The sequence below is a fragment of the Myotis nattereri genome, assembly GCF_964212035.1.
Source record: "Myotis nattereri genome assembly, chromosome: 15".
Taxonomy (NCBI): domain Eukaryota; kingdom Metazoa; phylum Chordata; class Mammalia; order Chiroptera; family Vespertilionidae; genus Myotis; species Myotis nattereri.
In genome coordinates, this window is record NC_138090.1 from 40,393,504 (window position 1) to 40,414,355 (window position 20,852).

Below are 20,852 nucleotides of genomic sequence, written 5' to 3' on the forward strand. Positions count from 1 at the left end.
TTGCACCAGCCAAGTGCATGGCCAGCCTGTAGTGACAAGGACAGGTAAACGCACAGTGAGACCTTGGCATCTGGCAAGCTTGGATGGGCACCTGCCGGACACCGTGTTCTGTGGGTGGTTCTCGTGTGCTTGTGTGCCAGGCACTGTGCATATTTAGGGATTGGGTCAGTGTGCCAAGCACAGCCTGTCCCAGTGTCCTGGGAGCCCAGCCTCCAGCCTGAGCCAATGGCCAACTGGGTGCAGCATCAGAGAGCAGGCCTGGGCACCAGCCTGAACCCCCCCCCCTCCCCAGCAGGAGGACAGGCAGGGAGGACAGGCATGAGGCAGGGCTGTGAACAGTTCTTTATTGAAATAGGCAGAGACAGCAGGGCCAAGAACGTGCTCAGGCCAACAGGATGCAGCCACCTCTCTGTGCCCCTCTGATCGAGGTGGTCACAGGCCAGACACCAAGGCCCTCCTGTGTTTGGGGGTATGTGCAGGCATGCACTGTGGGTGGGGGAATGGGAATTTCTGGATAACTTTCTGTAAGAATGTGTGGGTTCAGGGGATGGCTCTGAGGAAGGGATGCCAGCCCAGCTAGCTCAGCCACCAGTGATGGGTAGAGGTGGGGTCACCATCAATGCTGCCCGCCGACATGCTGCAGAAAGCTGGTGGTCCGGGGTGGACCATGTGGGTGGGTATGGCGGGGTGGGAGCCCCTGAGCCCGTGGGCCCCTGATGCCCTCCAGGGCCCAGTCTGGCTCACTAAGCCATTCTCCAGGACAGGTGCTGGGGTCGAAGAGCTCAGGGCTCAGCCTCTGTGGGGTAGAAGAGAGGGCATCAGCCAGGAAGCCACCATCCTGCCCCTCATGGACGCCCTCCTTCCCACCTGACCCCTGTCACTTCCTGAAGACGATTCTATACCGTTGCAATCCTCGTCACATCCTGGGGCTTCGATAGTGTGTGCTGAGACCAGTGTGTCCCGAGGGTGTGTTAGTGTCTGCTGGGGCTCTGTCACATCTTCCGAGGGTGGGTGAGCATGTGCGGGGCCTTCGTCACTTCCTCCAGGTGGATGACGGTGCCCTGAGTTTTCACGCAGCCTGACGGCATGTTAGTATGTGCAGAGCCTCACCACATCCTAGTTGTGTCCTGAGTGTGGGTTAGCGTGTGGAGCCTGGTAATGTTCCGAGGCTGGGCTAGTGTGTGTTGGACTCTGAACCAGCTGTTGGCAGCACATGTGTGGGGAGCCAAGGCCAGGTTCACCCCCCCCCCAAAGCTCTGTGGGCACCCCTGATCCCAGAACCACCTGCACCCTTCCTGCCCACATGACTCACCTCAGCATCCATCGTCATGTCCTTGATGTCCGGCCCGTCGCCGTCCCGCTTCGGGATGGTGGGCGGCTTTGCAGAGGCCCCGCGGTGCTCCCCCTCTGCCCAGCCGCTGCCCCGGCAGGGCCCCTCCTCCTCGGGCGAGGCCTGGCTCAGCCGGATGAGGTTGCTGAAGTTGGAGTCGGACTTGGAGCCGGTGGGCGGCTTGCGGGCCTTGTGGCGGCCCACTAGCCGGCTGCCGTAGAAGGCCAGGATGGGCTCGGGGCCCGGGTCGGGCACCCGGAGGCCAGCCACAGCTGCCTTGAGTGGGGCCAGCGCACTGGGGGTCTCGCCCCACAGCCCATGGCCCGCCTCCTGCAGGCTCAGGTCATCCAGCTGGTCAATGGCCCTTTGCATGCCCGGCGCCTTCTCCTCGCGGAAGAAGGGCCCACTGCCCGCCACGCTGCCGAGACCCACGGCCTCCTCCTCCTCGGCCAGGCGGTAGTAGGGGGGCCCCTCCTCCGAAGTAGCCACCACAGGCGTGGGGGGCTTGCCCTCCACCTGCAGCGAGAGGCGGCAGCTGCGCAGCGACAGCTGGTAGTAGCGGGTGGTCTCGTGGGCACTGCGCAGCTGCTGCATGGACACGAAGGGGTGGCGCAGGGCGGCACTGGGGCTGATGCGTTCGTGCGACTCCCAGGTCAGCATGCGCTTAATCAGCTCCACCATGCTCTTGAGGTCAGCGTGCTCGGCCAGCGCCTCCCGATCCTGGAAGGTTAGCCGCCCAGCTGCCCCGCTGCCATTCACCGTCTCAATCTGGTCCAGTGACTTGAGCATGTACTTGCGGCGCTCCAGCGGGCGTACCTGGTGGGACACACACAGTGGGCAGGGGTTGACACCACACCGAGGCCTTGGGCCCCAGTCACTCCTGTAACTTCCAGCAGGCCCTGCAGTCTGGCCCAGAGCTCTCCTGTTGCTATGAAGTCCACACATCTGAATCCTGATTCCAGTTCTGCCTGTGATCTGACTTGAAGCCTTCTTGCCGCTGGGAGGGCCAAACATGGTCCCTCTAGTCCAGTGGTTCTCAACCTTCTGGCCCTTTACATACAGTTCCCCATGTTGTGACCCAACCATGAAATTATTTTCGTTGCTACTTCATAACTGTCATGTTGCTACTGTTATGAATTTTAATGTAAATATCTGATATGCAGGATGGTCTTAGGCGACCCCTGTGAAAGGGTGGTTCGACCGCCAAAGGGGTCGCGACCCACAGGTTGAGAACCGCTGCGTCTAGTCAAATCTAGAGCCCTGTTCCTGCTGGAAGTGCACCTGCCTGTGTGTTTTGGTCCTCCTGTCATCTAACCCAGAGTTATCACTCACTCAGTTTCACACCTCACCCCAGACCTCCAGTCCTCCCCGGAGCTGTGGGCCCAGCCACTCCCAGCGAGCAGCTAGCAGAGGAACCGCCCTAAGCCTCTAGTCCTCCTTGGAATCAAACCCAGGTCCCTTTTGCTGCTACAGCTCCCACACTCCATCCCAGGCCTCCGGGCCTCCCAGTGGTTGAACCTCCTTGCCACACTAGTTTGGCAACCCCCAGGCAGAAGCCCTTAGAGGAGCTGCCACATCTTTCAGTCTCATCTTTGGTCTCACCCAGACCGCTCTTGTGACAGGTCCTGCAGCTGACCCAAACTTCCAGTCCTCTGCTGTCTCTCCCAGACTCTGCACAGGTGTGTGACTGTAGCCACAGAGGTGGCAGACAGGCTGCCTTCAACGTCCAGTCCCCTGGGCCTCATTTAGATCCCTCACACTGCACGCATTTGCCTGACCCCAGATCGGCAGCTGGCAGAGGGGCTACCCTATCCTTCTGTCACACTGTGGTATAACCCAGACCCCTCTTGCTGCAGCAGCCCCCAGAGTGACCCTCAAACTCCCAGTCCCACCGGTGGTCTCATCCAGATCTCTCTTGTGACAATCCTCACAGCTGAGCCAAGCTTCCAGACCTCCCTGAGGCTAACCTAGGAGGTACATGCTCTTCTCCTCTCATTTTCTAGATGAGGAAACTGAGGCACAGAGAGGTCAAAGACACTTGTCCACTGTCACACACCTTGGAAGACGCAGCGCAGAGCTCAGATTCAGACCCTTACTAACTAAATACAGGCAATTTCTAAAGTGCTTTATATGCGTTAACTCTTTTTTTAAAGTATATTTTTATTGATTTCAGAGAGGAGGGAGAAGGAGAGAGAGATTGGAGCATCAATGATGAGAGAGAATCATTGATCGGCTGCCTCCTGCATGGCCCCTATTGGGGACCGAGCTCAAAACCTGGCTATGTGCTCTGACAGCCCTAACCGGGAATCGAACCGTGACTTCCTGGTTCATAGGTCGGTGCTCAACCATTGAGCCATGCTGGCTGGGCTAGATTTTTTTTCTTTATGCAGCAGCCCCCCCACTGCTTGCCCTCATTGCACCTGCCCCCCTACCTTGGTCTCAGCCAGATAGTCAGCCGAAGACTTGAGCTGCCAGGGGTTGGTGGCATCAGGGTGGAGGTTGCGCTTGAAGAAGTGGTGGGCCTTGCGGGCGGCGTGCAGCAGGTGGGGCTTGGGCAGGCCCTGGGTCTCACAGATGTAGCGCACCTGGTCATACTCGTTGTTGCCAGGGTAGAGCGGCCAGCCCAGGTGCAGCTCGGCCATGACACAACCCAATGACCACACGTCCACTTTCTCACAAAAGGGCAGCCCCAGCAGAATCTCGGGGGCCCGATAGAAGCGCGACTGGATGTACGGCTCCTTCACGTAGCGCACCTCGCTGAAAATGCTGGCGGAGCCAAAGTCGATCACCTGTGTGGAAAGGGAGCCCAGTGAGCAAGGCATGGGGTGGGGACAACAGATCTGGGCCTCAGCTGGCATCTCTCCCAGTGTCTGTCTGCTTCTGCCTTTTGTCTGTCGCTGTCTGTTAGTCTTACCGCTTATGTTGGTCGCTACCTGCCTCCTGCAGCCTTTGTCGCTGCTTTGTGTGTTGGTACCTCTGTTTCTGTTTCTCTCCACTGGAATGGATGCCTGGGAGCATTAAACCCCTCTCTCACCCCACACCTTGTCCATCAGCAAATCTTGTTGGTTCCACCTTCTGAACAGATCAAGAATCTGCTCATGTGCATCGAAGCCACAGCCCGCCTGGTCCTGCCTCCATCATTTCCTGCCTAGGCCGCTCTCCCTGCTCCCGCCTCTGCCCCCAGCCTGCTCCTCACGTGTGCTCTGAGAGATCCTGTGAACACCTGAGTCGGTCACATACCTCCCGGCTCAGCATCCTCTTGTGGCTTTACTACATCCTGTGATAAAAGCCAAAGTTCTCCCCACAGGCCCGAAGGCTCCTACAATCCGCCCATCCCACTCTGCCCTCAGCTCCTCCCACTTTCCCCCTCACTAACCTACTCCAGCCACAGGGGCCTCTCACTGTTCCTTCAATAAGCCGGATATATTCCCAGCTAAGGCCTTTGCAGGGCTGTTTCTTCTGCCTGGAATGCTCTTTCCTTGGATGTCCGCATCGTTCACCCTCGCTTCCTCAGGTCTTTACTCCAGTCACCTTCTCAGGGAGGCCTCCCCGCACCATCCTATCAAACACCAGTCCCCTCCCCCTCCTCGTCCCCTTCCTCCCCTCTGCTTTTCTCCATAGCTCTTAACACCATTTCACAAACTATATGTTTTATATTTTTATTGAGTTCATTGTTTTTCTAACCAACTAGGATTTGAGTCCCATGAGGGCAGGATTTTGTCTGTTCACTGCTGAGTCCCCAGATGCCTTGAACAGCGACTGGCACAGAGCAGGAGCTTAGAATGAATGAATGAATGAGTGAGTGAATGAATTTTTTTTTAATCTATCATTGTCTTTCTGTCTCATTTGTATCTCTTGTTCCTTCTTTGCCGCTTCACGGCTTGTCTGTGTCTCTCCCCTCTCAGTGTCTCTCTCCATGCGTCTCTAAGTCACCCACTAGAAAGCCACCTCCCAGCAGCCCGGGTCCTCCTCATTATCAAGCACTGTTAGCACCCACACAGGCCTGACATTCATGTAGCACTGACTCCACAGCAGCGCTGTGCTGGGGGGTGCCGAGGGCACAGTGGTGGCCAAAATTGCCTTGGCCCTGCTCTCACGGCGCTCCTAGCTCCTATCCTCAGGGGACAATAACAAACCCAGAAACAGACACAAGGGCAGGGGTGGGATGGGGGAGCCCAGGAGCCCTGACAGGGTCGGGGGTGGGATGGGGGAGCCCAGGAGCTCTGACAGGGTCGGGGTGGGGTGGGAGAGCCCAGGTTCAAGCCCAGAGCAGACATTCAGAAAGTGTTTGTTGACAAGCAAACTCACTGTGACGAGGTATGGCACTGCCATCCTCCAGTTGCTCAGGCCAACAGGCTTTTGTGCCCCCTCAAGTCCTCTCATACACTTCATATCAGATCCATCAGCAAACCCTGTTGTCTCCATTTCCAAAACCTATTCAGACCCACCGTGCCCCTCCTCCCACTACCCCCCACAAGTCTAGTCCCGCCCACCATGTCTCCCACCTGGACTGGGCGGTCACCCCTCACTGTCTTCCTGCTCCTCACAACCAGAGCGCCCAGGGCTGGGGAAGGCTGGGAGGAGACAGGACAGGAGATGCTGCCACCCCGGGCGGCCCCTCACCTTGACCCTGAAGGGGCAGCGGGTCTGGTCGACCAGCATGATGTTCTCGGGCTTGAGGTCGGCGTGGATGATGGCCAGCTCCTTGAGCCGGGCCAGGGCTCTGAGCACCTGCAGGGTGACCGTGCGGATGTGCCGGGCAGGGAGAGGCGCAAAGTTGTTCTCCTTCTGAAATTCAAAAAGGTTTTGTTCCAGCAGCTCGAACACCAGGTAGAACTTGAGGGCGTCGTGGAAGAACTCGAGGAAGCGGATGACGTGGGCCTCCTCGGGGTCCAGGCCCCGCATGCAGCGCAGCAGCTTCAGCTCGTTCTTGATGATGCGGTTGCGGTAGGCGTCGTTCTTGAGGATCTTGATGGCCACCATCTCGCCCGTGCTTCGCCGCCAGCCCTTGGCCACCTCCCCGAAGGTGCCCTTGCCCAGCACCTCGATGATGTCGTAACAGTCAGTCTCTGACTGGATGGTGGCCATGGCGCCCCGGCCGCCAGACACCACCCTGCCACCGCCTCTGCCCCACCTCTGTCTCGAAGGCCTCCTGGCCCTCCTCTGCCGCTGTCCCCGAGGTACCCCCAGTGGGGGAAAGAGAACGTCACTCGTGCCTACTACCCCTGTGAGGTCTGCCCTCACTTCCCGGGCACCTCACAACCCCCTGGGCCACACGGGGAATATGCCAAGAGTTGCACCCCTCCCCCAAAGCCCTCCTGGCTTGGGACGAGGGGCCCCAGGCCCCCCCAAATGGGTTCCAGCGTTGCTAAGTGGCTCCGGTTCTGTTGTTGGAGACCTGAGCCCCTCGCTGGAATGGGGGTGGGGTGGCAGGTCAAACCCCCTCCCCCACCCAGTGGCGGAATCTTGAAGAGGTTGGACAAGTAAAGGATCCATTGAGAGGGGAGTCTGATGGTGGACCTCAGGCAGAAGCAAGGAACATTCCCAAACAGGTGAGAAAAGGCAGGTTTTCCTGGCGAAAGGGGTGTGTGTGTGTGTGTGTGTGTGTGTGTGTGTGTGTGTTTTCAGAAAATACCTGCCCCAGCCTGTGGCTGACATGGGGGCAGGTGTGGCCAAGGTGGATTCAGGTTGAGTGCCAAGCTAAGGAGTTTTGGGACATTGTTCTGAGGGCACTGGGGAGACACAGAAGGGCTTTTGAGTGTCAGAAAGCTACTTGTGTGAAGAAAGCTGAATCAGAAGGGGCCAGAGTGGAGGCCCAGAGCCTGGAGCAGGCCCAGGTGGGAGAGATTGGGGAGACAGGCAAGAGGCTTGTGGATGAGACATTCAGGAGGCCAGGAGGCCAGGAGGCCAGGAGGCCAGGCTAAGGGACTGAAAAGTTTGGGGGGGGGGAGGGAGGTGTCCCAGAAATGGGGACATGGACAGAAGCACTTTGGAGGAGAGGATGCTAAGATCAGGTTAGGGAATTTAATACTGAGTGCTTTAGAAGCCTTATCCTTACAACACATGTTTTATTTTTTGTTTGTTTGTTTGTTTTGATTGATTTCAGAGAGGAAGGGAAGGGGAGAGAGAGACAGAAATATCAATGATGAGAATCATCCATTGGCTGCCGCCTGCACGTCCCCCACTGGGGATCGAGCCCAAAACCCAGGCATGTACCCTCGGCAGAAATTGAACCATGACCTCCTGGTTCATGGATCAGTGCTCAACCACTGAGCCATGCTGGCTGGGCACACCATACATTTTAATAGCTCCATTTAATTGAAAAAAAAAGTTGGGTGCCAGAGACAGGCTTTGACCTTGAGAAGTCTGGCTCTAGAGCCAGGCTCTGAACCACTACCCCACACATCCTCCAAGTGCTCAGGAGATGTCTAGGGGAGGCATGTGGAGGCCAGTGGATCCCCTCATGCACCCAGGAAAGAATTTGGGAACTGTCACCCAGAGGTGAGGAGCAGAAGCCTCCGGGAGGGTGACGGGCCTAGGATGGGTGTGGGAGTGGATGAGCCCAAAGGGCACAAGGAGAGAGAGGAGTGGAGAAGAGAGGAGAGTGTTCAGGAAGGAGGAAGGGGCCTGAGAAGTCAGGACAAGGGAGACAGAGGAAGCCCTTAGTGTGATCACAGAGAAGTCACTTCAGACACTGGACGGGGTAGCCATTGTTGGAGGAAAACCCCACGTGCTACAGAGCTGAGCTGGTCAAGGGGTGTGGGTGCCATGAGGGCAGATAACCCCTGCATGTTTGGTGGAGACAAAGAGAAAGAATGAGACAGGGTAGTGACCTGAGGGGGGCAGGCTTGAAGGGAGAAGGTACTGGAGTTAGTGGAGGGTCTGTGACAACTCAAGGGCATGGCCCTTCATCCTCTGGGATGGGAATAGAGTGGAGGAGTGGGTATGGGGGCATCAGGGGGAGATTTGGAATGGGAAAACAGGTCTTCCTACTAGTCTGGGGCATGGCAGAGAGATGGGGGGAGGAGGGTGTCTGTAGGCCCTGGCAGGAGCTTAGGGGCATAAATCCAGAGTGAGGTTGGGTCCCTGGGAGCCGAGATTGAGCCCCTAGGACTTAGTCCTACGAGGCAACCAAATGTCTTGAGTGGAGGCTCTGAACCCAGGAGCTTGGAGAGGCCAGGAGAGGCCTTCCTGGGTGGGGCCGGGTGGACCAGGCTGTCAAACCAGCCAGACAGAAAAGGCACAGCAGGATGCAGAGGCGCTTGTTGGTGGAGAAGTGGCCAGCAGAGGGCAGGTGGGTAGCAATCAGTCTGCTCTCTTAGGGCCCCTGGGGCCGTCCTGGCCAGTGAGGGGGTTCCCCAGGGCAGGCGGAGTCCCCAGCAGAGGAGTCCTGCTGTTATGCTCTGCTGGGGAACTTCCCAGAGTCCTGCTCAGGGGCCCCTGGGATTTCTGAAGGGCTAGGACAGGCCCCCCTCCCACTACGCCCATCCCAAGGCCTCCCTGACTCTCCTCAGACCAGAGGTGGCCTGTGTCTGCCTACACAGGCTCCTTCAGGCCAGGATCATGTCCCCCCTCCTTCCTTCTCTGGGATTCTTTTCTCTGCACCCTCCCTTACCCCCCCCCCCCGCGCCCGGCCCCCCTCCCCCCCCCCCCCACACACACACACATACACCCTCCCAATACACAGAGAAGACCAGACACAAGGCTACCTCTGGATTATTTATTCACATGGCTTGGCAAGATACAGACACTCTTGCCAATGAGCCAGGCAGGAGGCCTCGGCGGCTCCTGGCCCTCTGAGGGTTAGTGCTGGTTAACTCACACACAAAAGGGGTGGGGAGGGGAAGACAGGAGGGAAGCCTCCCTCTGTCCTGGGGCTTCAGATGACAGCAGTCTGAGTCCCCTCCATCCTGGTGGGGCCTGGAGCCCCTGTCTCCGAAAACCCCACGCTGGGCAGTCGGACCCGGAATCCACCCTCTTCGCGGTCCCTGCTCCCACTCCGGGCCTTGGGGCTTAGGGACACCCTGGGGAACCGGAACTTGGGGGACTTCTCCCCACCAGGGGACTTGGAGGCTGCCTCGCCCTCCTGCCCCCGAGAGGCCTTGGAAGAAGTAGCCAGGCCCACTCGAGGCAAGCGAACTCGTAGGCGGCCACGGCGACCAGAAGCCCCTTCCCTGCTGCCCTCCTCCTCCTCCTCCTCATCCTCCTCAGGGCTGGGGGAGCTTTCCCCAGCAACAGCCTCGCTCTGGCTGAAGCCCACACGGGGCAGCCTGAGTTTCGGGCTCTTGGCCTTCTCGCCCTCCTCAACCCCCTCCTTGGCCCGCACCAGGCCAAACCGGGGCAGCCGAACCTTGAGCTTGTGTCCAGCGTCTCCCTCACCCTCTACCACCTGGTACTCAGCGTGGCTGCCCATGGCAGGAGGCGAGAGCTCCAGGTTGGGCAGTGAAAGGTGGAAGGATCGTTCGGCCCCTGGGGGCTGGTCTCCAGGTCCCCCGACCCCAGCCCCAGCTCTGGCCCCCAATGTGGGCATCTTCAGCCTCAGCCCACCCTCATCTGTGGCTGCCTCACCCACCTGCACTTCTCGGCTCAGCCCCACATCCAGCTCAAGCTGGGGTACGGTCACAGTGGGCATCTTGAAGACGCCCTCTCCCACCAACAGCTCAGCACCCTCTCCCTTGGCTTCAGGCAGAGACAAGGTCACCTGAGGCACCTGGACCCTGTAGCCTGCTGTGCCCTCTGCTGAAGGGGCTGCACTCTCAGCCTGCTGCCCCGAGGTGGCACCCAGGCCAGCCTCACCAAATCTGGTCAGCTCCACCTGAGGCAGAGAGATGCCCAGGGGCATCCTTCGCACCCCCTCCTGGCCCTCAGTGCCTGCCTGCCTGGTTGTGGACACCTGCAGGCCTGATAGCCGTGCCCCACTGACGGCCACCGCCCCCTCTGCCCCCACTTCCTCCTGGGCTCCCAGAGTGACCAGTTCCACCTCAGGGATCTTAAGCTGCCCGACCATCAATTCTGCCTTTTCTCCCGGGCTAACACGTCCACCCTGGATTTCTACCTCCTTCCCCCGAGCCAGCCCAAAGGAGGGCATCTTCAGTTTGGGCATCTTCACCCTCCCATCCCAACCCCAGCCCTTGCCCTCCAACTCGGACACCCCTGGCACTAGTTCTCCAGCCTCAGTGTCCCGGACTCTGACCCCAAACTTGGGCAGGGTGAACCTCGGACCCTTGAGCTTGAAATCGGCCCCTGTCGCCTCCACCTTGCCTGTGGGCAGATGGGCATCCAGGCTGAGCTGCGGAATGGACAGATCGAGAGCGGGTAGCAGGCCTGCCTCCCCGACCCCTTTTGCTTCAACCTCGGTCCCCACCCGAGCCTTGGGGAGTGAGATGGCGAACTTGGATGCCTTCAGCTTGGTGGCTCGCCCAGCGCCCTCAGCCTCTGCCTTGGCCACCTTTGGCCCCGAGAGTCCGAACTTGGACAGGGAGAACTTGGAGGTGGGTTTGACTTTCATCTCCATCACCTCTACCCTCCCTTCCTCGACTTCCACTGTGGGCAGCTGTGGAGTGACGATCTCAACAGAGGGCATCCGGAAGGCCACTTCCCCAACCCCCGCTGCCACCTTGCCCTCTGCCCATTCCACCTTGCCCTCTGCCTGTGCTGCCTTGCCTTCTGCTCGCTCCACCTTGCCCACGTCAGCCACTGGAACCTGCCCCTCCAAGCTGAGTGCTCTTGGCAGGTCTAGCTCCACGGAGGGCAGTGTGAGAGAGGGGACGCCCACATGAGCCTCGCTGTCCACCTCTGGCTGTAGACAGGGAAGCGTCACCAGCTTCCCTGAGACCTCAGCCCCTGCCTCTCCTGACTTGCTTCGTGACGGGGACCCTGCCCTCCCGAATTTGGGCATGGTCATCTTGGGCATCTTGAAGCCAAATTCCACCCCCTCTGCCTTCTCTGCCCTGGCAGCTTTTAGCTGCACTTCTGGAGCCTTGGGCAGCTTCATCTCAGGTGCCTTCAGAAGCTGCACATCTGGCACCTTTGGCGCTTGCATTTCCAGCAGCCGGATCTCTGACACCTTTGGCAGCTGCACTTCTGGCAGTCGCACCTCGGGCACTGCCATCTCGGGCACCTTTGGGAGTTTCATCTCAGACACTTTCGGAAGTGCCACCTCTGGCAGTCGCACCTCGGGCACCGCCATCTCGGGCACCTTTGGGAGTTTCATCTCAGACACTTTGGGAAGTGCCACCTCTGGGAGTCGCACCTCGGGCACCGCCATCTCGGGCACCTTTGGGAGTTTCATCTCAGACACTTTGGGAAGTGCCACCTCTGGCAGTCGCACCTCGGGCACCGCCATCTCGGGCACCTTTGGAAGCTTCATGTCAGACACTTTCGGAAGGGCCACCTCTGGGAGTCGCACCTCGGGCACCGCCATCTCGGGCACCTTTGGGAGCTCCATCTCAGACACTTTCGGAAGGGCCACCTCTGGGAGTCGCACCTCGGGCACCGCCATCTCGGGCACCTTTGGGAGCTCCATCTCAGACACTTTCGGAAGGGCCACCTCTGGGAGTTGCACTTCTGGAAGGGATGCCTCTGGCACTTTTGGGAGCTTGACCTCAGGGGCCTTGGGGAGCTTCACGGCAGGCCCCTTGACCTCAGGTGCCGAGACCCCAATGCCAAAGGAGGGCATCTTGATGGTGGGCAGCTTCAGCTTGCTCTCAACAACGGCTTCGGGGGCAGTGGGCCGGGCCTCCAAGAGAGAAAGCCCGAAGGTGGGCATTCGAAGTCTGGGCCCCTTCACCCTGACCTCAGGGCTGCCCTTGGCCACCTTGACCTCAGCTACTTCCTTTGCTCGGGCCCCAAAGCGGGGGAAACTGAAGCCGGGCATCTTCAGGGCCACCTCCGGCACCTCTTCTTGGGACTCCATCTCCGCACCCGGCAAAGCCAAGTCCACCCCCACAGTAGGAACTGCTACGTCCAGGGTGGGCACCGTCAGTGCTGCCGGAGCCCCTTCCCGCGTCTCCAGACAAGGGAGTGTGGGCAGACTGGGTAGCGAGGGCAAGGTGGGCAGCTCCACTTGGGGAACCTGAATCCCTACAGCCACAGGCTCCACAGCAGGTGCAGCGGGGGCTCCAAGCCCCAAGGTTGGCAGGTGTAGGGCAAAGCCAGTGGCTGCTTCTACTGCGGGGGCCTCCTTCCCCAGTCCCTTTGGGGCTGGGACTTGGGGGACGCCCACCTCTGTGCTTGGCAACCCAGGCCCAACCAGCTCCAGCTGGGGTGCTGTGAAACGGGCCCCTGCTGCCACCTCGGCCTCCGCTTTGGCTTTTCTGGGGGGAGGAGCAGCGGCAGCCAGCCGAGCTACCTGGGCCTCTTCGGCCACTTCCCGGACACGCAGCTGCGGCAGCTGGAGGCGCCGGCGGGTGGGAGCAGCTGGGACAGGACCCTTGACAGCCTCGGCTTTGAGGCCCCGACGCAGACGGGAGAACTTGGGGAAGGAGAATTCGACGTCAACGGGGGCCAGATCTGCAGGGGCCCCCAGGGCCCCAGGCACCACCATCTTCTTCTTCTTCACAGGGGACAGACTCTGGATGTTCTGGGGAGAGAGGAGAGAGGCGGGAGGCAGTGGGACAGTGAGGCCTAAGGTGGACAGGGGGAGCCCCACCTGGTGGTGTACCAGGCTGGGGATGTGATGGATTCAACATTTTGTCCCCCAAACACCATCCCCACTTCCTGCCTGTCATTTCACCATACTGCCCTGGAAGGTGAAGATATTCATTTAGAATCTTACAGTGAGTCAACAGGAATGTGGAAACTGGGACCCAAGACTTCTAGGTCCTCAATCAGGATTTTCCTCAATACCCTCACTCTAGAGATGGGGAACTGAGGCCTACGGAAGAAAAGAAACTTGTCCAGGGTCACTGAGCAGTAAGCGAGGAGCAGTCAGGCTGAAACCTGGAATCCTGATTTGGAATCCCCTGGTCCAGGACCCCTCGCAAGCCTGGAGCTGAGAGTGAGGACACCTCTCCAAAGTGGGTGAGGGCCCTGGTCTGGGTGGGTCCCCCACCCAGGGAGGAGTTTAGGGTCACAGAACAGGAGGCAAAGGGTGGGATTAGCGTTGGGTTAGTGACAAGACAGAGGGCCAGGCTGGCCCGCGGTGTAAGGGAGTAGGGTTCATGGCGCAGAGACGAGATCACCGGGACAGTCCAGCGCTGGGGCCGGGCTAAGCACGCGTACCAGCTTGGCCACCTTGGCCCGTGGGCCCTTGATCTCGTAGCCAGACACGGTCCCAGGCCGCAGCGCCAGGTCCCCGGTGGGCACAGTGCGCTTCAAGCAGAAGGAGACCTTGTACGGCTCGGCACATTGCAGCAGGCGTAGTGCGTCCTCGTACTTGAAGTTCTCAAAGAACACGCGGGCGCTCAGCAGCTGGTCTCCTGCAGGTGAGGTGAGCAGGGGTGGGCATCTCTCAGCTCCACCCACGCCTGGCTCCTCCCCTTCCCTGGAACCGGTGCGGCGAGGCCCCGCCCAAAAATTTGGCTCCCACCTATCCCAAGCGCAAGATTGAGCAGCAAAGCAGCTCCTCCCTGTTTGAAGTTGGGGAACACTTAAGAAGGAAGCCCCACCCCATGGCCTTAGCTCCGCCTCCCCACTGGACAAATCCTCACCCATTCGGACCACACCTGTCGCCTTCCCATTCCCCACCCCCCCCCCCATCCTCACATTTCAGACCCTGTTTTAAACAGTTACTTTATAGTTACAATATTCCCTTCATCTTTTGCCAGGTTTAAAAATGTGTAGAGAGCCAGGCAGGCATGGCTCAGTGTTTGAGGGTCGACCTATGAACCAGGAGGTCACAGTTTGATTCCTAGTCAGGGCATATGCCTGGGTTGCAGGCTGATCCCCAGTGTGGGGTGTGCAGGAAGCAGCCGATCAATGATTCTCTCTCATCATTGATGTTTCTACTTCTTTCTCCCTCTCCCTTCCTCTCTGAAATCAATCTATATATATAAAACCCTAATATGCAAATAGACTGAAGGGCGGAACAACTGAACAAGCAGTCACTATGTCATGCGCTGACCACCAGGGGGTGAACACGGAACATGGCGGGCGTCAGCAGCAGGCGGCAGTGCAGAACATGGCAGGCATCAGCCGTGGTGGGATGGTGGAGCAGGTGAGCGGGGTCACCAAACCAAGTCAGGGTGCCGGTCATTATCATCAGGGCGAGCCTCTGTTGGTTACTGAAAATTCTTTGCTTCCCCGTGCCGTGGTCCCGCCGGGCACTCGCACTTACTGCTGGCGCCGGCCCCGCTCACACCCACTGCCATTGCCTGGCGCCAGCCCCGATAGCTCGGCGCTGTCAGCTGGTGTGAGCAGCAGCTGCCAGCCCCAATCACCCCTCAAGGCTTCTCCATCTCCCCCTGCTCCTGAGGGGCAATCAGGACCAGCAGCCGCCTCTTGCACCCACTGCTGGCACCGGCCCAAATTGCTCCGTGCCATCAGCGGGTGCGAGCGGGGTCGGTGTGGGAGCAGCAGGGGCGGGAGCGGGGCTGCCGGCAGACAGGGGACTGGGGGCCATGGTGGGAGGGGCCAGGCAGGGCGCAGAGAATGGGCTGAGACCTGCCCCTGTGCACACCACAGCCTCACAGCCCACAGTTCTTTTCAAGGTGCGTGAATTCATACACTGGGCCCCTAGTCCTATATAATAACACCCTAATATGCAAATCAACCAAACGGCACAACGACTGGTCTCTATGACACGCACTGACCACCAGGGGGCAGACGCTCAGTGCAGGAGCTGCCCCCTGGTGGTCAGTGTGCTCCCACAGGGGGAGCGCCGCTCAGCCAGAAGTCGGGCTCATGGCAGCACTAAGGAGCCCAGCAGGAAGGTGGTAAGGAGCGAGGGGTCCAGAACTGCAAGAGCCCTGGACTGTGAGAGGGCCTAAACTGGCAGGCGGACATCCCCCAGGGGTCCAGACTGTGAGAGGGCGCAGGCCAGGCTGACGGACCCCTCCAGTGCATGATTTTCGTGCACCGGGCCTCTAGTAAAAATATATTTAGAAAAAAAATGTGTAGAGCTGTGAAGAGTGGGGAGATGGGATTGTCAGGGAACTGTTCTGGGGAAAGGGCTGGGCATTGGAGTCCACAGATGCCTCTCTTCCATGCCCCAATTTGGGGGACATCTGTCTACAGAGTTCAGGGCCCAGGGCATTTACAGGGCATGACTGTCTGGAGAGGAACTACATCAGGCAGGAGAAGGGGAGGGAAAAGAATGAAGTTTCCATGCCTGGCCAGTGGGCTCAGTGGTTAAACGTTGACCTATGAACCAGGAGGTTTGAATCCCGGTCAGGGCACATGCCTGGGTTTCGGGCTCAATCCCCAGGTAGGGGGTGTGCAGGAGGCAGCCGATTCATGATTCTCTCTCATCATTGATGTTTCTATCTTTCTCTCCCTCTACCTTCCTCTCTGAAGTCAATAAAAAAAAAAATACCTATTTTTTAAAAGAATGAAGTTTCCATGGGTGGAAGTGGGAAAGGGGACAGTCAAGAGGCAAAGTTCTGGGGAGCCAAGCCCAGGAATTTTGGATCTGGATGTCAGTGGAAGTCAGCACCTCACCCCCTGCTCAAGTAAAACTCCTGACATGGTTCTTCTCCCCGCAGGCTCAGGTTCCCTCTAGTCAGTCACCTTACACGTGGCCTTTCAAATTCTGCCTGCTAGTGTCTGCCCAAGTCCTACCCCCCACTGTCCTCTCCATCTGCCCTCAGCACAGCTGACATCACGCTCTCCCCAGCCTGTGCCATGAAGCCTTCTCCCTGCTCTCCTCCCCTCCACCTGCCACCCCTGCTTTCCCTCAGAACTGGCAGAGGGGGCAGGTCAAAGAAAGAGAATGGGCAACTGAGGGGAGAAGCTGTTCAGACTCTGACGTTGCTTCCTTTACTGAAAAAACAGAATCAGGAGACAACTTCCAGAAGCTTTCACCCGACTCGGCACCCTCCGCCCCCCTCCTGTGGTGACTTACTCCACTCTCCACCTGTTCCGAGGAATGAACTGTCCCACTCCTGGCTCCAGCCAATTCCTCCAGCAACTCCCCCCTCCCCATCATTGTTTTGTCCCCCTCTTCTACACTATTCCTATCAGCATATAACATGCCAGTGTTTCTTACATATGAAAAGCTGTCTTGACATCACTCCACCTGGAGCTCCTGCCCACTTATCTCTTCATCTTAATGGCAAACTGCTCTGGGTTGTCTCTCTGCGTTATTTCCACTTCTGCAATCACACTTGTGATACCGCATCCCAGAGTCCTGGACTGTTCCCCTGAAGGTCCCAGGCAGTGACCTCTGAGTCGCCAAGTCCGATGGTCAAGTTCCAGCTTCCTAGGATGGTTCCTCCCCATCCTCCTGACCTCTTAAAGACACACTAACACAGAGTTCAGACCTTAGACCCCTTTATCCACACGCTCTACTCACCCCTTTGGGAAGCTCATCCAGATTTAGGAGTTTAAAGATCATAAATATGCTGACAACTCCCAAGTGTATCTCTCCAGCCCAGCACTCCCCCTTCCCTCCTAGACTTATATATCCAACTGCCCTTGCACATCTCCCCCTTGGTGTTCAAGAGACATTTCTCATTTAACAAATCCAAACTGTTCTGGTCTTCCTCCAAATAAGCCCCAGCCCCAATATTCCCCATGTGTAAGACTACCATCTTCCTTGACCCCTCCCTTTCCACCACACCCCCTATCCAGCGTGAAGGCTCCTCCTCCAAAATAAATCCGGAATCCAAACCCTTCTCTTCACCTCCAATAACATCATTGTGGCCCCAAGCATCACCATCTCTTTCCTGGATAATCACAGTAGCCTTTTTGTTGGCCTCCCTACTCCTCGCCCTGCTCCCCTACAGTCTCCTGCTAATATGCTAGTTCAACACAGTCAATTCTCCACTCACAACCAGCCCAGATTAAAATCAAAAGTCTCACCATGGCCCATAAAGTCCTCTAAAAACGTCCCTCCCTCTCACCTCTCTGGCCTCATCTCTTCATTCCTTCTTCACTAACTATTTTGTCCACACTGGCTTCCTTTTTCTCCCTCCAACAAGCCAGGCACTTTCCCAGCTTGGGGTGTCTGCACTGGAATGCTCTTCCAGATGGCCCCACAGCTTACCTCCTTACCTCCTTCGGGTCTTTCCTCCCTTCCTGGATCACCCTATTTAAAAATTCAGCTTCTTCCCTGGCATCTGTGGCACATATTGCCTCCTAACTTACTATATACTTTACTTTTTTTTTTTTTGCTTAAATATGTCTCTCTCCACTAGAATGTAAGCACCTTATCTGTTTTGTTCACTTCAGTAACCCAAGCACCTAGAATACTATATGGAAATAAAAGGCCCTTAAATAATAGTTGTTGCATGAATAAACCACATCCGTCTCATCCATGTTACCTAAGACATCCCTTACTAAGCTACCCGCTCCACCCCTCCACGTTAACTCCGCCTCCAGCCCAAACAACAAAAACAATAGCTAGCACTTACATAGTGCTTACTATGTGCCACTTAGCTATGTGCTAAGTGTTTTCAAATGCTGACTCATTTAATCTCCGTAATAACCCTATGAGGCAAGAACTGGAATTATTCCCATATAGAGATGAGAAAACCGAGGCACAAAAAGATCAAAAACCAATAAACAGCAGCTCTGAGACAATGAATCTCCACAGCCCACTAAGAGCAGCTGAAAAGCCAAAACACAAAGCCCCGCCCCACGACCTTAACCCCGCCTCTTGGTAGCCCGTCGCGCTCGGGCCCCAGGGCAATTCCTAACCCCGCCCCCGCGCAAAGGCCCCGCCCCGAAAAGGCCCCGCCCCCCGCGCAAAGGCCCCGCCCCACGCCTCGCCCCGCCCACCTTCCTGCAGGCTCAGGCTCCTGGCTGCCGGCGAGTCCTCGCGCAGCTCGCGAATGTAGATTCCTTCCTTCCCGCCGCCCGCTACGTTGATGCCGCTGACTCCCGTCTGCGCCTCCGTCTCCACGATGATTTCCACCAACTCCGCCCGCCTCAGCTCCTGCGGAGGGCGGTGCGGGGTCGCCACGGGACGCCAGACCGCGCCCAGAGCCCGCCATCGCGCTTAACCGCGTCTCTTAAACCATTCCTTAGGGCACATGTCCCTCTGCGAGGCTCAGGCTGGTCGTGCGGGCCCACCCACGCTGGCATCTCCCCTTTAAGGAAACCCTTAAGGGGGTCGCTCGTTCAGTGGGGCTCTCGGAAAGGTTCAAGGGCTCCGCTGGCTCGCTGCTCTCCCAGATCCCCCCGGGCGGGGCGGGGCGGGGCGAGGGGCGGTGTGGGGGAGGCCAGAGTCCCGACCGAGGAGGGCCTGATGGAGTGGCAGGGGCTATGCTCTCAGTGGGGCGGGGCGGGTTGGGGAGGGTGGGGCTCTGGGGGTGGGGCTCCGTTAGAGGCGGGGTGGAGGGGCCAGTACAGGAGAGGGGTGTGGCTAGGTGTCTGTGGTGGTGGGTGGGCACCCACAGTCTCAGGAGCTATGGGGCGGGGCTTTAATCACAGCCCAACAGGGTTGCGGGTGAGGATGGGCTCCCAAATAATGGGCTGGACCCTTAAGTGGGATGGAATGAAGGGGCGGGCGTGGGGCTGACCTCCTTGGAAACATGCATGTGCGTGAGACTGTGCCCTATTGTGGACGCTCTGACCCCAAGACCCGCAGAACGCCCATGGGAGAGGGAATCCAGTGAAAGGGGGGTGCGTGGGTAATGAGTGGTGGACAGGCGACATGGCATTCCTGGTATTTACTGTCAATGGTGCTGACCTGGCCCTGGCCCAGCTGCACACTGGGATTCACATCTGGACTTGCCCAGAATAGGCAGTGAGAGACCTCAGTTCCACAACTGTCTGGAAACCCAATCTGCTGTGTCTCTGGGAGAGAACTTCGCCCTCTTGGGCCCGTGTCCCTACTGTAAAGTTGGGTGAGATGGGTGTACTAGAAGGAGTCTGATTGTGAGCTGAGACCTGAAGCAACAGGCATCCAAACGGATGCTCTGTTGGGCAAGGCGTCCAGATTGGCGCAGACTGGAGTTGAGCCCAGGGCTAGAGAGGGGAAAGCAAGCCTGGACAGATGCCCCACAGCGTGGCCCTGAGACCAGAGGGTTGGGCAGAGAAGGGGTAAGAAGAGTCGTGGTGAAGGTGGCAGGGAGCAGGATAACCATCACCACCACCCGTAGGCCCTGGTCTAAGCATTTTCTGTGTGGGATCTCGTTTCATCCTCCCCACAGCTTGGGCAGTCACAGAGGGGGACACAACGGTTCAGAGAAGTGAAGTGACTTGCAAGTTGAGCCACGGGCCTCAACCTCAGGACTGTGAGCTCAGAGCCCATAGACTATTCTGTAGGCAGTCAGTAACCTCCTTGCACTTCACCCCCAGCCTGCCACCCCTCGACCCGCTTGGCTCCGGTAAAAGTGGACCCTCTCTGTGCCTGGCACCTGGTAGAATGCAGTCAATGCCAGTGCATTATCTACTTAACAGTGACAGCAGCTGAGAGTAAAGGAGGCTTCCTAGGTGCCAGGCCTTGTGCAAAGGGCGGGTGTGAGAGTCCTCAGCAGCCTCAGAGTGGGGGGACCATGCCCCATTTCACGAATGTTAAAACTGAGGGTTAGAGAGATCAGGTCACCTGTTCAGGGTTGCACAGCTGAAGTGGTAGGGTTGGAATTTTAACTCATGGTCCAGCCCTGTCTGGTTTGGCTCAGTGGATAGAGTGTAGGCCTGTGGACTGAAGGGTCCCGGGTTCAATTCCGGTCAGGGGCACATGCCCGGGTTGCAGGCTTGATCCCCAGTAGGGGGTGTGCAAGAGGCAGCCGATCAATGATTCATCATTGATGTTTCTGTCTCTCCCTCTCCCTTCCTCTGAAATCAATAAAAATATATATATTCATTAAAAAAAATAAACTCACATGTCCAAACCCTGTGTCCTCAACCCTTGCACCATCCTGCCACTTTCGATGAAGGGTTTCTGCTACATTTTCTTTAGCTCATGGTTAGTATAGTTCCATTCTGCTCCAATGAATTAGCTGCTTTGAATCTTAGTCTGCGCCGGGCTCTGTGCTAAACACTTTACATATGTTAATATTTTTTCCTCACAGTGACCCATAAAATAGGCCCCGTTACTATTTCCATTTCATAGATAGGGAGACTGAGGCACAGGGACGTCTGGAAGTGTTTCCTTGCTGCCCTAGTCTGTGCCCTCCACCCAGGCCCCACAAATGCCCCTTGGAGGATCTATGGGCACTCACCTCAGCACTCCGGCTCCTGACCTCCATGGCGCTGCTAGGAGTCACCTGGGCCCCAGGCTCCTGCTTCCTCTCTCCCTTCTCCTGCAGGACCAGCTTCAGTTCTGCATGGAGCAGCTGCCTCTGAGCCTGCGGGGGACAGAGATGGAGGTTTGAGGCCGGGGAGGATGAGGAGAAGAGGCTGGGCTTAGAGGGTGAGGTCCAGGTGGTATCAAGGGGAGGAGGGCCCCCCCCCCCCAGCTGTCCTCTCACCGCCG

General features: G+C 57.9%; 2 protein-coding genes across 2 annotated transcripts; both read right to left on the reverse strand.

The window, feature by feature from the left end:
• Positions 1-249: 249 nt before the first annotated feature.
• On the reverse strand, positions 250-6,433 carry HIPK4 (homeodomain interacting protein kinase 4). The gene is made up of 4 exons (XM_081107828.1): positions 5,954-6,433; positions 3,763-4,119; positions 1,313-2,146; positions 250-796 (listed from the first exon to the last, which is right to left on the reverse strand). The coding sequence occupies exons 1-4, from the start codon at positions 6,416-6,418 to the stop codon at positions 617-619; spliced, it is 1,836 nt and encodes a 611-aa protein (XP_080963954.1). The 5' UTR covers positions 6,419-6,433; the 3' UTR covers positions 250-616.
• Positions 6,434-9,043: 2,610 nt separating this feature from the next.
• PRX (periaxin) lies at positions 9,044-20,640 on the reverse strand. Its single transcript, XM_081107829.1, has 4 exons — positions 20,599-20,640; positions 18,209-18,365; positions 13,553-13,749; positions 9,044-12,911 (listed from the first exon to the last, which is right to left on the reverse strand). Exons 1-4 carry the CDS (start codon positions 20,623-20,625, stop codon positions 9,210-9,212), a joined length of 4,083 nt encoding a protein of 1,360 aa, XP_080963955.1. The 5' UTR covers positions 20,626-20,640; the 3' UTR covers positions 9,044-9,209.
• Between the last annotated feature and the right edge of the window lie 212 nt (positions 20,641-20,852).